Below are 18,082 nucleotides of genomic sequence, written 5' to 3' on the forward strand. Positions count from 1 at the left end.
GCCGGTTGAATGAAAGTCGCTGTTCGAAAATGGAAAAGAAAATATGTAGGTTTTTTCTTTGCTAGATGTTGATAAAACAGCAACCACGAGTTAGGGTATTTTTCGCCGTGCTAGCATAGATGAGTACAGAGTTCAATGGTCTTTGTAGGCCTTGCACGAGATATAAAAATGAGCCTCAAAATATATTAAAAGAAGTTAAGAACTCATATAATATATAAAATATATTCAAAGACATTAAAAACTTTGGGCCTTAAAACTCGATGGGCCTTGCACGATTATCTAACCCGCACATACTCTAAGCCGGCTCTGGATGAGTAGGACCATGGTTATGATTTGCCTATCAACATTCTTATTTCATGAACGTGTCTATGGATGTTTTCTAAAATAATACAACTACAAATTGACATCTAGAACAACAACAAAGTCTTGCCAGGGTTTGTGAATGAAAAGTCCAGGCAAATTCCTAAATATAGCTTTTGCAAGGCAGTGGTCAGTTTTCAAACACAATAATTTTGCACTACGTTAAAAGACTTCCTCGTATGGAATGGTTGCACAGTATAAATCATGCCCTTTTCATAAAATTTTGTTTGTTCTAAAAAGAAATTTAAAAGAATTTATTTTTTATATAAAATTGTTAATCTCTTCAAGATCTTGTATTGATTTTTGTGTTAATCCTCGGGTGGGCAAAAGTGAAATTGCACTAATTTTGATGCTATTTTACTACTCTCGTGAAAATAACGTTAAAAGTGGCGGAAGGTTAATCAGGCATCATGTGGTGACGTCGATAGCCGAAAGACAAGGGTACATGCACCAATCAGCCGGTGTGCCGATGGTTGATTGTTATGTGCCTTATGTCCAAGGCTTGATGCAAACTACTATCGAGTTGGGGGTCTCACCAAAAGCAGCCGCTCTATTCCTACGGGGTAGAGGTAAGGCTGTCTACATTTTACCCTCCTCAGACCCTACCATAGCTTTGCTATTGGTGGGATATACAAAGTACGATGATGATGACTTTTTGACACTTTGTTAATATTGACATGTTGTAATTGATCGATCTTGTATTGAGCTTTGTATGATGAGATGAATGCTCATAATGATTGATGCGTTAATTGATAGTACTGTGCCATTTTAACCTGAAATTTTTGCCAACGATTTATAAGAACAATCATATAATTGCACAAACAAAAATATCAAGAAAATAGTTAACAAACAAGAACACATATCCCCTAAAGTTTTTGACTACATACAACATTCAAGGCACTCAAGTCCCAGGTAAGTATATCCACTGCCTCTTTCTATTCATAGTATTAGTAAGTGGCGAAGCTTGGGCTTCATCATGGCGGTGACCGAAGTCACGGACCCAAAAATTTTAGGGTTAGCGATTCGGTTCGTGTCGGTGGTTCGGGCCGTGTCGGTGGTTCGGTTCGGTTCGGGTCGGATCAAACAATATGACATCCATATATATAATTTGTTTTTCATTCATTCAAAACGATTGTTCTTACAACTAAAAAAAACTATACCTAACTAAGAAGATTCAATAGGGTAAGTTAGAGTAAAATTTTATCATACAGTACCTATTACAAGCTTAATTGACTAATTTCCCTAAATCCCTAATTCATAATTACAAACCCTAATTTTATAATCATTGATTTAACAACACAATAACACAAAGGAAGAGCCGATAAAGTATTACCTTGTGGTGGTGGATGAGCGTGGATGAGCGGCGGCGGTGGATGAGCGCGGACAGCGGTGGGTCGGTGGGCGGTGGCGATTGGCGAACTCAGACAGAACAAAAGGCAGAAAGGAAGCAGCTGGTTAGGGCGATCCTTTTTTGTTTTTTTTATTTAAAGTTATGTTATCTAATAATTTACAACAAGCCCCTCCAAATTCGAGTGCTATTAAAAACTAAGTTTTTTATAATTTTTATAACATTTGTTTATAAAAACCATGAGGTTTTATAAAAAAAATCAAACGATAGGGTATTATATTTAAAAAATAAAAATTGGTGGTGCGCTTAATTTGACAGTGACTGCGCTTAATACCTATAAAAATTTTCGGAAAAAATTGCAAAATATATCTTATTAACAGAGAAAACGGGAGTGACCGGGGTCACCCCCGTTCCCTCTTAAGCTGCGCCCCCGGTATTAGTAAAGGAAATGAACTATAGCTAGTAACCTTGTTTTGAACAAGAACAAAGATTTATATACCAAATATAATATATTGTACATGACTATAAACTTTCCTTCAGAATCAGGTCATATTTGGCTGGAAAGTTTTTGAGGAAAAAATCCCTAATTTTTCTTTCCATTCTCTTTTTTTTCTTTTAATAAAAAAACTCAAGAATGAAAAAATAAAAATTTTCTTATCTTTTCTTTTTCAAACCTTTAAATAAAAAACTCAAGAATGCAATGTTAGTATCAGTACCTCATCTTTTGCACAATTGCAACTTTTGACCTCAAACTTTCTTTTATTCCAATCAACCTTGTAAAATCTGCATTCAAACATTTCAAGTTAAAGCCTAATATTCCAAGGTAACTTGCAACAAACCTATGTAGCATAAGAAATGCTAACTTTAATGAGAGAACCAACCTTGTTTTGAACCTTCTAGCACAATTTTGAGTGAATCACTTGCAACATAATTCTTTTGTTATTGTTCTCGTTACCACGCATTTTTTTAGACAACTGAAGTATTTACTTTGCAAAGTGATCTTCGGTCATCCAACAAATATACAGAGTAACCGAAAAACATAACAAATCACATAATTATACTCTTACAATTCCTTTACAATTCTCTTTATAAATCATTAACCTCTTTAACAAAACTAGAAACCAATATATACCATGTTACATCATTAGGCACAAACCCTTTAGCAGCACCTCTACTTAGAACCAAACATGCATCATCAAACATGTTTTCTTTACAATACGAAGATATCAAAGTATTATAAGTAATCACATTCGGTTCCACACCTTTAACCCACAAGTTTTCAAACAAATTCACAGCTTCTTGAACATTACCCATCTTGCACAACCCATTAATCAAACAATTATAACTCACAATATCCGGAACCATCCCCAAATGCACCATATACTTCAAGAAATTGAACGCCCGTTGCACTTTACCCGTTTTACACAACCCGTTAATCAAAAGATTGCATGAAACCGTACTCGGGTTCACACCCTTTTCAACCATTTCTTCAAACAACCCCATTGCTTTCTCAACGGCTCCATCTTTACATAACGCCTTTATTAACCCGTTATATGTGATTTCATCAAGCGAGCATCCTCTAAATAGCATGTCCTTAACGAGCTTAAACGCTTCATGAATCCCACCTCGGGTTAAAAAAGCATTAATTAGAGTATTGTAGGTCACGGTATCCGGAACGACACCCTCTAAAACCATATCTTGGAACAGTTTTAAAGCAGCTTCCACGTCATCAACGTCACATAACCCAAAGATTAACGAGTTAAACGTGTAAATATCGGGTTTGCACCCTTCAATACACATTTCATGAAAAACGTTTAACGCTCTATCGACGTCTCGGGCTCTACATAACGCGTGTATGACCGAATTGTATCCTACGGTATTTAAACAAAGCCCCTTTTTAAACATTTCAAGCGCGACCTCATGGGCTTCATCTAATCTTTGTTTCTTGCAAAACCCGTCTATCAAGATTGTGTAAGTATGAATATCGGGTTCGGTTCCGTTTAATGTCATTTCCCTTATCAACTCACTAGCTGAAACCAAAAGCCCGTCTTTGCAGAGTCCACGAATGAGTGTGTTGTAAGTATGAATATCGGGCTTGCAGTTGTTCCTATACATGATATCTGTAATAACTGCTTTACCTTCTTCAAACTGCCCTTTTGATACGAACCCATTAATTAGCATGTTAAACATGACGCTATTTGGTTCGGGAACTCTGCTAAGAAAGGCCTTAGCTTCCTCAACTTGACCCGTTTGACATAACCCATGAATTAATACACCATAAGTTAGAGAATTAGGGTTAAACCCGCGAAGAAGCATTCGATCAACCAACTTTGCAGCCTCGTGGATCCGTTTTGCCCTACAAAGACCATGAATAATGTCATTAAACGTCTCAACATCAGGCGTACACCCCATGAGTATCATCTGCTCAAAAAGCTTCAATGCTTCTTCGATTCTATCAAACTTGCACAAAGCGTGCATTAACGTCTGGTAAACAATCGCGTTCGGGACACACCCGTGCTTCGTCATGCCTCGTAGCAGCGCACACGCAGCATCAACCTCATTAACCGAACAAAGCCCTTTCATCACAATCGCGAAACTAAAAACATCAGGCGAAACCCCTCTCTGAAGCATTTCTTCGAACACGCTGTGTGCGACTTTCGAACAGTCTCCTTGAACCAAAATATCCAACACGGTGTTATACGATTTCGTACCCGGTTGACACAAGAACACAGACCTCATTTCCAACAGCAATCTGGTAGCTTGACCGGGTAATCCAGCTCGTTGGTAATGCCTCATGATCATAACAAATAAGGTTTCTTGAAAAATTATACCCTCATCTTTCATCTGCAATAATAACCCGTCAAGGGTTTTAAACTCAGCAGCCGCACCGATCTTATCGATTAAAGCGTAATACACATCGAATGTGTTGCAATATCCTTTCTGGGTGTTGGCCCAATTGAACAAATGGAGTGATGTTGGTGCATCTAATGGGAGTTTAAGTAATTTGTGAAGCTGAAGTGGGGTGATTCGATTGAGTGATTTCCTGAGCTGTTGGATGTCGAAGGGTTTTAGTAATTCAACCCAGTCTGTATCGGATTCTTGATTTATTGGATTATTGTCGTTTGAAGAGCAGAATGAATTTAGGGGAAATTTTAGGGTTTTGATTTTGAGGAAATGGGTTGATGATGAAAGAGGTGATCTTTTCAGCATAGTTTCAAGAATTGAGATGGAAATTGGTGATCATGGATCTCAGAAAGAAGTGAAACAATTTGATTTGAAGGAGAGTTTGGTGGGAACACAAGTACAAACTAATTGGGTGTTTGGATGAGATTTTAAATTTTGGTTATTACTTATTGATTTTTTTAAGAGGAAAACGAATATGACGCCGTTACACGTTTAAATTAAAGTGTCAAATTCTTTAAAACTACGTAGTTTTAATTAAAAGTTCTACAAATCAAAACTAGCACACCCTATTTTTACTCCTTTTATGTGTTTCTTCATTTCGTGCTTCTTATTTACATTCCATAAAGTGGACATATTTTCACCTGCTTTATTTTGCTTGCTGTTATCATCTGATTTGAAAGTTTTAATCCTACTTCTTGTTCGATATAACCAAGTCGACGAAACGATTTGTGAAAAGTAAAATTTGGAAGAAAGAAAGCTATTTAAGAATCAGCAAGCCATTTTTGTAGGAGCAGTACGGAAAAACCCGAAAAGAAAATTATGATTTGTAATCGAGTTGTTATAAAAGCTTGAATATGGAATATTTGTCGACTTAGGAGCGGTGCAAATAAGGAGAAGAAGCACGAAACACATAAAGGGAGTAAAAATAGGGTGTGCTAGTTTTGATTTTTAGTGCTTTTAATCAAAATTACGTAGTTTTGAGTGGTTTAGCACCTAAACTTAGTGTTTGACAGCACCGGATTCACTTTTTTCCTCTTGAAAAGCGTTTTTTACTTTTTAAAAATCAAATAAGTAAGTTTGAAAAGCTCACCCAAACACCCCCTAATTGAAATATCAGTACATGTTCAATTGGGGTGTTTGTATTTTTTTTTTGTGTGTTTGTGTATTTTTTTTTAATTGGTGTTTGGATATAGAAAATTGATAATGTTGTTTGATTAGTTGGGCATCATGAAAATTGGAACTAAGATATGATATAGTGACTAAGTGGCCTAGTTTAGTTGTATCAAGATTTGTCAATTGATGTGGTGATGGATCAAATCTTCTGAAACAAAAAAAACTGTGTAAGTTTTTTATCATTCAAAAAGAAAAACCCTCGTTTAAAAAAAAAGAAGAAGCTTTGATATGAAGTATTATTTTGTTCATAAAATTTAAATGGTACCAGGTTTTATAAAATTCTTTTGAAGATAGAACTTTATTAATTGATTGCAAACATTTCACAAAATAAAAAATGACTATGAGTATAATATGATCTAAGCATCATGATCTTGTCCCTCTAGTAGCTCCCTTATGTATCTCTTTCTCTCCAAGCATATAATATAGCATATTTGTCGTGGTATTTTTAACCTTTTAATTCAACTAGTATTTTACCCTTCCGGTGGACGGAAACATCAACATAAGAATGTGACAACTACATTAATTCATTAACACGAATGAGCAGAGGGATGATTAAAATCTTTTTTAATAGTTTTATACCCGTCCGGCGGACGGGAGTTTAATATCATGACACATCTATATATAATTCTTTTTTCATTCTAAACCAAAATAGTATATGACTAAAATAAAAGCACACCTTGTGTAATGAATGAAAAAGAAAATGGTCCACTTCATTAGAATCTCCAATCTGTTTGATCTCACTTACCAAGTGTTTTGTTAAAGTACCATCCATTTGATGCTATGATCATCACAGGGTCCTTGCAAGCTCCAATAATGACAAGATTATAATATTGCTTAAAAACACATCAACTTCTTCTATTATCTTTTACTCAAAGGTCTAGTAAAGTAGAAGATAAAAATAAAAGAAGTCAGCTGTTAAGCAGAGATGCCATTACCATTTACCAACCTCATTTTGTTTCCCTATATCATTCCATAAACATAACAGAGAACATCTATTTTACTACCATTGTGAAACTAAAATGAGATTAGTGTCATTGTAATATTCAAGACAGTAACATTACAGAAAGATTTATATAAATAATAAGTTATCATGAAAGTTAACAATAATAAGAACATCTATTTGACGCATACGGGCGATTGGTTATGTTATCTGTTTCATGCATACGGGCACCCGGTTACGCATTTCGAACGTCTTGCGCCTGGTTAGCCCGTTTCATGTGTACCGTGCTTGGTTACACGTTACGCGCGTACAAGCGCCTAGTTAGCGCGTTTCGCATGTATGGGTGCCTGGTTACCTACGAGCAGTTTTAGAGAAGACCCGTGAAAGAAATATGTGATCAAATCTATAAAAGCAAGTTGTAAAATAAGTTTTTTTTTAATTATTTAATGGCGGTTAACTATAATTTTTTTTTTTTTGACTCAATATGCATTCTCAATATATAAAGCTCAAGAATAACAAACCTGGTAACCCACCAGCAGTCCTGAAGCAGACCCGTAAAAGAAATATGTGATCAATCTATATGAGGAAGGGCAAGTCATTTTCTTCTAGTTGTTCAGAGTGTGCGAATTTTTGTGCTTGACCCACTCAAATCAACCCATTAACAACTCTGGTGGAAGTCAAATGACCAACCTTTTGTTACATCTGCCACTGTTATTAACCAAGCAAACATGATTAGAAATGATCTACAGGCCCTCAGTATATTTAGCATAATACGTGTACATTTTGCACGCACTCGTGTGTGTGATAAGGGGAAGAGAGTAATTTTGAAGAAAAGACTCTGATCCTTCTGACAAAAACTCATTATACATTAAGACTACTTCTGACAGTGATATAACTTACCATATTTCTTGACCAAAGATATTACTTATGGCTTTCACAACCTACCTGTCTGATGTATAGATCCTATATGTGTCTAGTCTTCACACAAAGCAAAACATATGCCTGTCTTGTTCTTCATAATTAAGAAACCTGCTAAGAAAGCCGAATTAGTTATATATATTTGATACAGTCACTATCTTTTAAAAAGTGAGTATAAAGTCACTATCTTTGATACAGCCATGACTAAAAAGCAGGGAAAACAAAGATGACCTGATGATGTCAATGGCCTGGTCATTGACATTCCTTCCTTAACAATGACTGCAATGTCGATTATGTTCAATGTGAACCCTGAACGCTCCTGTGGCACGACACCATACGGTGGTCTTTGTAGTTCTGACTACAAGTCCATTTCAGTGAACAAATAAGGAATTCAATGTGTACAATAAGTATAAAATTAAAATCTCCAACCTAAAATGCAGCGAGTGGAACAATTCTCTCACCAACGAAAAGGAGTTTAACAGTTGAAGATTTTCAAACTCCGCCTTTTCCAATTACAAGGATTGCCAAATTTGTTCTTTTTCTGCAATATTATACGAACAAAAAGTTTCAAATTCTTCAACTTTATTGAATTTTAGTGTTTTATTCTGCATATCACTTGTGTCTAGAATTCATATAGATCAATCAAATGATGATTATATGGCAAAGAGAATTGGGTGCTACCTTGCACATTTGCTGCAAATATGCCAAACCCGTAGATTCATCAATCCCGAAAATACCCCTGAACCATCTTGCTGCATAATTATGTCCTTCACAAATCAGTGACCAAAGGCAACCACAAACCTGCAGTATATCAAATCAGTTGCACAACAAAACTGCAACTTTCACTTCCAAACAGTCAAGATCCAATTCAAAAATAACTGTAATCTTTTAAACAGTTTTGCCCAATATGTTTACAATTAATCTTAAAAAAGTTTTACCCATGCGTTTAGGTACTTGTATTTCATCAACCAAATAATCCAATATCAATCAATTTCAGCATGAAAAACTATAAATTCACCGTAAACATGTAATTGTTCGTACCTTTGAGAGCGTCCATGCACGAGACTGGAATCGAACACTGTGAATCAAAGCGTGTGATTTAAGTTGAGACCGAACAGTCCAATGGTTAAATTTGACCAAATCAGCATAACAAAGCTTCAATTGATCCTCCAACCCTGAAACAATTGTCCAATCGTTCGATGCGTATTTCGGTATCTCCAATCGTTCAATCACCCTCTTCGTTCGTTGAATCGTTCTTCTTAGGGTTTGTAGGCATTCGTGTAAGATGAACACGTGATCAAAAGGAATAACCATTTTTTAATGGCATTAAAAAGCTGAGATCAAAAGTGGTGAATTCAGAGGGCCAGGATTAAATCCCACTCTTCTGTAACCTATATATATAATATAATCTAAGTCATAGTTCATGGCACGTACACCGAATCATTAGAACAAACGCACACTTCCGGATTCTCTCTTCCAATCTCTTAGAAGCCTGCAGCTTGGCATGCTTATCGACTGCACTGCATTTTAACTGGGCTTTTTTGTACTCATCCTCACAACCTCAAGTAGCTAGTCACACAAATTTAAGATATTACCAAAAGGAAAATTAAACAAACTTGTGTCAATACAATGAAAAATATTTAGCCTGTAGAGTTAACTCCACACAATTTCTACTGCTAACTGCATCTTATATAAGATAGTAACCAACTAAGCCTTAATTTCGTCCTGTGGATTAGATTAACATCAACTGAACACATTAAGTATACACATATGAGACTGATGTGAATATACTCCTAGAAGAACAATAATGGAAGCCAGGCAATTAGAAAACTTTATTAAATTCTTGATTCTTGTAAGAGAGAAACAAAACAAAATAATAACAAAAACCAAATAATGAAGATATCTAGAAATGGATAAATAAATTAAATTAGCCCTACAATAAGAACACTAAACTGATGAAGACCGGAAAACATGAGTTAATCATTTAATTGTTTTTCAAATTTTATTGAATTCTTACATTGATGATGGAACATGTATGAGATTTGTAATATGAACAATTGCTCAACTTTATTACCCGATAACATGGCCTCATTTATCCGATTATATACCCAAGTAATCCAACATAGATTTCTTTATAATTAACGAGTATCTCCGAAACCCTCGGGTTTGCTCAATACCCGATAGCACCCTTAAGTTTTGGGTTGAGTTTAAGAAAAGATTTTATAATCGGGTAAGGGTTTGGGATGGGGCTACCTAAACCCGATATTTATTTTATATTTTTATATATTATATTTAGGATTTTGGATATATCATATTTATATATTTTTAATGCTAGTGATTGGAAAAATGAAAGTTCAATGTAAAGTCTTTATTTCATTGTTGATCTGCTAAATGGTTAAAACTTTTTGTATTTTTTTACTTTTAATCCTTATACTTTTCATGTTTTTACAAATTTGTTATTTTGACGAAAATGATAAAGCTGGCCAAATTGCGAGGACGGAAATGAAAGTTCACTGTTAAGTCTTTATTTCGTTGTTGATATGCTAAATAGTAGGCATGTAAACGAACTGAACATTCGGTGAACTATTCGGCGGAAGGTTTGTTTATGCTAGTTTATTTAATAAACGAACGCACATGAACAAAAAATGTGTGTTCATTTAGTTAAACGAATGAACATGAACACATGTTATGTTCGTTCATTTATGTTATTGAACGTTCGTTTATGTTTGTTTATGTCTATATATTTATGCTTGTTTTGTGTATTAATAGAAAATAATTAAATATTATCTGGATGAGTCATCTACTTAAAGATTTTATACTTGTTAATTTGTGTTCATTTAAGTATTTTCATTTATGTTCGTTTATGTTTGTTGTGTTCATTTAAACTTGTTCATTTATGTTCGTTTATCTCTGTTCAGTTATGTTCGTTTATATTTTAAACAAACGAACACAAATGTTTATTTTTTAAATAAACGAACATGAATATAAATATATGTTTGATCAAGTGTTCGTGTTCTTTTAAAGTTAAATAAACGAACACCAACATGTCATTGTTCATGTTCGTTCGATTCATTTACGGGCTTTTATTATTCACATTAATGAATACATCGGTCCCAATCTCTAGAATCTGTCGATTTTAGTTGTGTTCATTTACGTTCGTGAACACATTCATTTTCTTAATAAACGAGTACGAACATAAAATCTCGTTTGGTAAGTGTTCGTGAACCGTTCGTTGACACAATATTTCCTTAACAACAACATGAACAAGACATTGTTCGTGTCCGTTCGGTTCGTTACAACCCTACTAAATAGTTATAAGTTTTTGCACTTTTTTGCTTTTAATCCTTACTAGCTAGGTGCCCGCGCGAGGCGGCGGTGACGTACGCAACTTGACATTGAACGCGTAGTCCGTGTCAGTATATACGTCACCTGATCACAGTGCGTACGTAGCCCGAAATTGGACACGTAACTCGTGCAAAGTCAGTTGCGTGTAATCGAAGATTGAACATGCGTAACCGGGCCAGAATGCATGTGACCAACATTAAAACATGTTTAACCAACACCACGCGTGCAATTCATGCCGATTACCTATGCAGGGCGCTAGGTTGAGCACTTGAGCGCTTACCAAGATTTGGTTATGTTTTTTACGTGGTGCTGGACACGCGTTTATCGGCCCCGGTACATGTAAACAAAGATATTTGTGTAACCGATGACGAAAATCAATAAGCAAACCTGAAATATACATTGTTTTAACTTGTTCCGACTCATTTTTTAAACCAACTCGTTTTGGCCCCAACATTGTTCCGACTCAACAGCGTTATGACCTGGCCCCTTTCTACTCAAACCCGAACCAAATTAACCATTTTTTGTATCGACCCGAGCTCACCCGATTCGATCTGTTACCGATTCTAAACGGTAATTGTGTAACATGTTAACTTTTTAAAACTAAAACTATAGCAATATTATACTCAAATTAAAGAGAATAAATATGCTCGTTTTTATGATGCGATTTTTTTGAAAAAATATTAACGTGTAAAAAAGTTATTGCCGTTAAAAAGCCATGGGGCAGTTTGTTTTGAATTAGGGGCATATGTGTAACTATTATTTAAATTTACAAAAAGGTAAGTGAAGTTAAGGGATCAAAGTTATAAGTATAATTTGGAAGAATGACAGTTTATGGTAATATTTGTGTGTAAATACTTAATTACCCATAATTTCTGTAATTTTTATGCATTATGTGTTGTACATAAAGCAATGAGTTTTGTACCTTTTAAAATTTAAAAGGTTCTTAACTCTTGCTTTATATATAGTTATATATAGTATAGATATAGATACTTATTTTTACAAATTTGTTATAAATCATTTTTAATTTTTAGCTCAAAACAATTTTCAATGTTCAACTTTGGTCCCCTATATTTTTTATCTCTTACAAATTTTTGTTTAATGTTTGAGTCTAAGTCTTACCAGTTAACACGTTGCAAACCTAATACCTATCTTTAAAACAATAAATGCCTATTTTCATATGTCAACCACCTAATACCTAACTATCTTAAATCAGCCCCAATCATTTTCTTTATCAAATCAAATGTGTCAGATAGGCCCGCAAATTTAATACTTTCTGTAATGAATTAGAGTATTCTTATAATCTTATCCATTTATCAATCCTTAAATCCAAAATTACACTCAAAAAAACTATATTTTCTCCCTTCTTATGAATTAAATAAAAGTTTTCATACTTTTATCATTGCAGTTTCTCTATCATTCACTCACAATCACTTTCAAGTTTCAATTTAAAACAATAATGAATCAGATCACCTAATATCTATCTTTAAAACAATAAATGCCTATTTTCATATGTCAACCACCTAATACCTAACTATCTTAAATCAGCCCCAATCATTTTCTTTATCAAATCAAATGTGTCAGATAGGCCCGCAAATTTAATACTTTCTGTAATGAATTAGAGTATTCTTATAATCTTATCCATTTATCAATCCTTAAATCCAAAATTACACTCAAAAAAACTATATTTTCTCCCTTCTTATGAATTAAATAAAAGTTTTCATACTTTTATCATTGCAGTTTCTCTATCATTCACTCACAATCACTTTCAAGTTTCAATTTAAAACAATAATGAATCAGATCACCTAATACCTATCTTTAAAACAATAAATGCCTATTTTCATATGTCAACCACCTAATACCTAACTATCTTAAATCAGCCCCAATCATTTTCTTTATCAAATCAAATGTGTCAGATAGGCCCGCAAATTTAATACTTTCTGTAATAAATTAGAGTATTCTTATAATCTTATCCATTTATCAATCCTTAAATCCAAAATTACACTCAAAAAAACTATATTTTCTCCCTTCTTATGAATTAAATAATATTTTTCATACTTTTATCATTGCAGTTTCTCTATCATTCACTCACAATCACTTTCAAGTTTCAACAAACAATAAAAAATTATAGGATGTGCACAGTAACTTTTCAAATTTACAGAAAAATCACCGCGTTTCTCTCTTCTCCACTCACAACATCATAAATTTCTCTCTATATATGCTACCCTACTTATCCCAACTCTAAAAGCAGCTACTGACTCGTCAAGTTGAGTCGATAGTGATTTTTCTTCCGCTATGAATGTATCATTATCGTATACAATAGTTTCCCCTGCTCACTAAAACCCTTCTTCTAGTCTTTATTATAAAAACACAACTCACAGAATATGGTAGACAGGATGTGAATGCTCTTAAAACAAAGAAGACTGAAACGCACAATTTGAAATGAGTTAATTGCAATTATGGTTCCTCTGGTGAAATCCAAAACGCAGCTTTCAACCCCGTGATGACATCTTCGTAGATATGGCACCTGAGGTGGTCCTTTTTTTTGCAGTTGGGTTTTCTGTTAGTTTGGCTGTCAAAAAAGGGCAGAAAAATCCTTTCAAAAGTCCTTTCACACATAAATCTAATGTAATAATAATAAGGTTTATTGGATTTTAATAATCCCTATTGACTGGTATTAGCCGATAATAATCCTTATTCATTTTATTGCCACTAGCGATCCCAATTTTAAAAAAGTCAGCTGCCAATGGTCCCCAGTTAAAAAAGAGTTAACAGCGTTATACTTTTTTCCGAATTTCAAATTAATGTTTTAGGGATTTTGATTGGAAGGAGGATACGGGTCGATTGATGTAAAACTTAGTACGAAAAGGTTCTCCAAACGCCGAAACAATGCTTCGATTAGGGTGTTTGAACTTCCAATTAACAAAAATCAAGCCGTTTAGATCACTGTTTCGAGCTAAGTTTTACATCAATCGACATGTATCCTCCTTCCGATCAAAGGCCCTAAAACATTAGTTTGAAATTCAGAAAAAATTATAACGTCGTTAAGTCTTTTTTAACGGAGGACCATTGACGGCCAGCTTTTTTAAATTTGTGACCGCCAGTGGTTATAAAATGAATATAGATTATTATCAGCCAACACCTGTCAATAGGGATTATTAAATTCCAATAAACCTAATAATAATTGGAGGACTTGATTCTAGATCTGCATCATCATTTTATTCATCCTTATCCCGTCTCCCCACTTCCTCCACCGGCCACACCATACTTTTACGGCAACACCTGTTAACAGGGCCATCTTCGAGAAACCCTTAAAATTTTGGGGCCTGGAACGAGTAAAAGAAATGGGCCACTAAAATCGACTTCTCAATTATGTAATAGATAATTTGATAATGTTACCAATAAGATTGTCTTTCAAAAACCTAAAATAAACAAATAAGAATAAACATGCTACTAAAAATGACTCATATGAAACAAATGAAAGTTTTTTTCTATTAAGAAAAGAATACTAATTGTGGGAATTGAACCCATGACTTTTGTTTTTATAGTTTAGGAAACTTTTCATTCAACCAAAAAGTCATTTTGTAGCCTTTTGTGCTAAAACAATACTATATATAAAATATAATTTTTATTCTTTTAACAATTACGGGTATCTCTCGAGAGTGGGCCTGGTTCCGTCGCCCTCCCCTTAGGTCGAGCCTGCCTGTCAAAAATAATAATAATAACCATTCTTCTTCTTCTCGTATCATTTCCCCCAAATAATAATAATCAAAAATTTGATTACTTCAACACCAACACTAACACCCAAATCCCTAATTCAATTTCATTCCCAAATCTTTATTTCTTCATCATCTATGCAAATCCATAACTCCTCTCTCTCTCTCTCTCTATATATATATACACATTCGGTGGCTAGTGTTGCCGGAGATGAAATTAGGGTTTGTATCAAACGATGATGAACTTGTTTTTTTGAACGGCCAATGAATCCTCCAAATAAGCTACTGGCTAAATTCACCACATCGAGATACACTCGTCTTTCGATCCGGAAAGAAGATCATCGAAATTGAATTATTATTATTATTATTAATGAGTCAATAAAGCCTCTTTTGTTTACATTTAAAGCCTCTTTTATTATTACTGTTTCTAACAATTAAAATAATTATTAATGATCAAGCCAAGGTCGGTTTGACTTATTTACAAACCAATCTAGCTCGGCTTGTTTACACATCAATGTGAGTACGAGTGGACCTTCCGTCAGCTTAGTTTTGGCATGTGAACAACCTAAATTGTGTGAGTGTATATAATGTTAACTAATACTGATAACAATATAATTATACTAGTACTACTATGTAATGATAATTGTGTCAGAAAAGTTAAAATGCAAAAGGATACAAAACTGATAAATATGAGAATAATTTGTAACCACACAAAAAACCACGAAAAAATTCAAAAAATGATAATAAAAAAATCATAACTTAAAATATAAATATAAATGGAAAAAATTTAAAGAGCTAAAATGTTTCTCCATCATTCTCGTTAAAAAAAACAACGCCGAAAATACACAATGCCGAAAAAAAAAGACAAAATGACCAAATTGAACAAAAGACACAATTATAACTAAAAAAAGACACAATAGATCGCAAATATAACACAATGTCGAACAATATATAACGCAATGTTGAGTAATGTTACACAATATATAAAAAAAGACACAATTTCAAGGGAAAAACACAATCAATGACGAAAATAAACACAAAACAAAATGATCTTTTTCCCTCAACATTGTTTTTTTAAGAACGAGGAAAACGGTGAAAACATTTTTGTTTTTTTACTAAATTTTGAGTTTTTTATTATTTTTATTATTATTTTTTTTTATTTTTTTGAAAGGTTTTTTGTGTGTCTATAAATCTTTCTCATGCTTCTCATTTTTGTCTCCCTTTATAGAATAACTTGACCCTAATTATGTGCTCCAACAAAAAGACAAATATAAAAACTTAATAATCTTTGTTAACGTATTGAAAAGAGAATATAAAATGAAAAAAATGTAAAACATGTCAAATTATTCCTTGTAATGAAACAATAATATAAAAAAGCAGAAGCTCAGCTGTCGTGAAGGGTTAATTGTATCCTTAAGACCAGGGCTGTCTCTAAAAGCACGATAGTATCTAAAAGCACGATGGTCGTCATGGGCCTTGCACAAGCTATAAAAATGAGCCTTGAAATATATTAAAAGAAATTAAAAACTTATATAATATATAAAATATATTCAAAGAAATTAAAAACTTATGGGCCTCAAACCTCGATAGGCCTTGCACGATTGCCTAGCCCGCACATAGAGGTGCACAAACCGTTTTTTTTAAAAAAACCGGTTCGGTTATTAACCGGACCGGTTTTTTTTGGCCCGGAAAAAAATCGGTTCGGTTAATAACCGGACCGGTTAATAACCGGTTTTTTTCTGTCAAAACCCTAACCGGTCTAACCGGTTAGGACCGGTTTAGAAACCGGTTAGAACCGGTTAATAAACCGGTTTTTTTATTAACCGGTTTTTTTTATTAACCGGTTTTTTTTTTTTTTTTTTTTTTTTAAATTTCGCGGTTTCAAATACGAATATTTGTTTTTTATATTTTGTACTTAATGAAGACCATTATTTTTTCACAGAATAACAAACCGGTAACTACAAGGCAAACCGGTAACTACAAGGCAAAACGGACTGACCGAAGCCATTCTTTGCTTTCGTTGTTAGGGTTCTTTGCTTGGAAGATGAGTATGAGTGTGTGTTGGTGAATGTGTTTTCAACAAACCAAAGATTAAAAACACATAACTTTCATTTATAGTTTTTACATTAAAAATACAAACATTAAATCGTTATCGCATATTCGTAACTCAAAAATACAAACATTAAATCATTAACACTGAAGAAATCTCTGCCAAGAACTGTTGTTCATGATTTAACTCAAAAATACAAACATTAAATCGTGAACTAGCAGATGCTCCTGTTGTTCCCAATCGCAGTTTGTTCATGATTTGCCTCCATGTTTGCTGTTTCTTTAACTAAATTAGAAAAATCCAAATCAACAAGTAAATAAGAGCACATATTAGGAAAAAGAATGCTTAGACACGATTACATGAACAACTTGCTGTTTCTTACTCATGATTTGCCTCCATGTTTATTTCTTAGGTAATCGTCGTACGCGGCTTCTTCATCGGTCATTGGTTGAGTGTGTCCTTCATTGACCTCGTCTTCATACAAGCCCGCTTCATACTCCATTTCCCCCTCGAGTGAGCGTTGATGTTGTGCCCTATCTAAAGAGTCCAAGTAATCCTTGTAGCAAATCGACACATCTATAGCTGGTGCAGTGAGTCGAGTCCTCCTAATCGATATAACCCTGCCAGAAACAGAAAAAGCAGACTCCGAAGCTACCGTGGAAGCTTGGACCGTTAGTAAATCTTTGGCCATGGCGGCGAGGATCGGAAACTCATCCTCCTTACCTCTCCACCAAGCCAGCAAATCAAGACTTCTAAATTCATCCGGAGTCATGTGTTTCACAAAGTTGGTACCACCATACCTTCCAAGTTCACTGCTTGGGGTGTTTACCCTTTGACGTTTACCGGCGTCTTCCCAAATCATGTAGTACATCCCCATTTCAAGGTCGGTTTGGGATTGGGATTGGGCAACAGCTCTTAACGAGTCATGAATTTGGGAAGACGACCCGTATTTTGTAAGGTAGACATCATACATGTTTGACAAGGTGGTGTTGAAAGCATTCTTTAAAGTTTGGCTATAATAGGGGTTTTGATCGTCGTTTAACCCAAGCTCATCACAAATTTTTTCTATTAAAGCTTCAACACCACCAACATTGATGCAAGGGTTTAACGCAGCAGCACATGTCAAAACAGCGGGTAGTTGTTGAAAATATTTTCTAAATTTTTCTTTCATTTTTACACCCATATCAAAATAAGGTGCACCCCTACAATCAAGTTCACTCAACTTTGTGCACATGACAGCAATTTTTGGTAAAGCAATGGGGCTTGTTGGATAGTAAACCCCGGATAAACTAGTTGTGCAAGATTTAAAAATTTGAAGGACCTCCGTAACG

The 18,082-nt window shown here is 34.3% G+C and overlaps 1 protein-coding gene across 1 annotated transcript; it reads right to left on the bottom strand.

Annotated features, from left to right (window-relative positions):
• Positions 1-1,013: 1,013 nt before the first annotated feature.
• LOC143625783 (uncharacterized) lies at positions 1,014-4,930 on the bottom strand. Its single transcript, XM_077096029.1, has 2 exons — positions 2,753-4,930; positions 1,014-1,087 (listed from the first exon to the last, which is right to left on the bottom strand). The coding sequence occupies exon 1, from the start codon at positions 4,916-4,918 to the stop codon at positions 2,795-2,797; it is 2,124 nt and encodes a 707-aa protein (XP_076952144.1). The 5' UTR covers positions 4,919-4,930; the 3' UTR covers positions 1,014-1,087; positions 2,753-2,794.
• Positions 4,931-18,082: the final 13,152 nt, after the last annotated feature.

This window comes from Bidens hawaiensis, unplaced genomic scaffold, assembly GCF_021521415.1.
Source record: "Bidens hawaiensis isolate Kalapana, Puna unplaced genomic scaffold, B.hawaiensis_p1.1 tig00004242_1, whole genome shotgun sequence".
NCBI lineage: Eukaryota > Viridiplantae > Streptophyta > Magnoliopsida > Asterales > Asteraceae > Bidens > Bidens hawaiensis.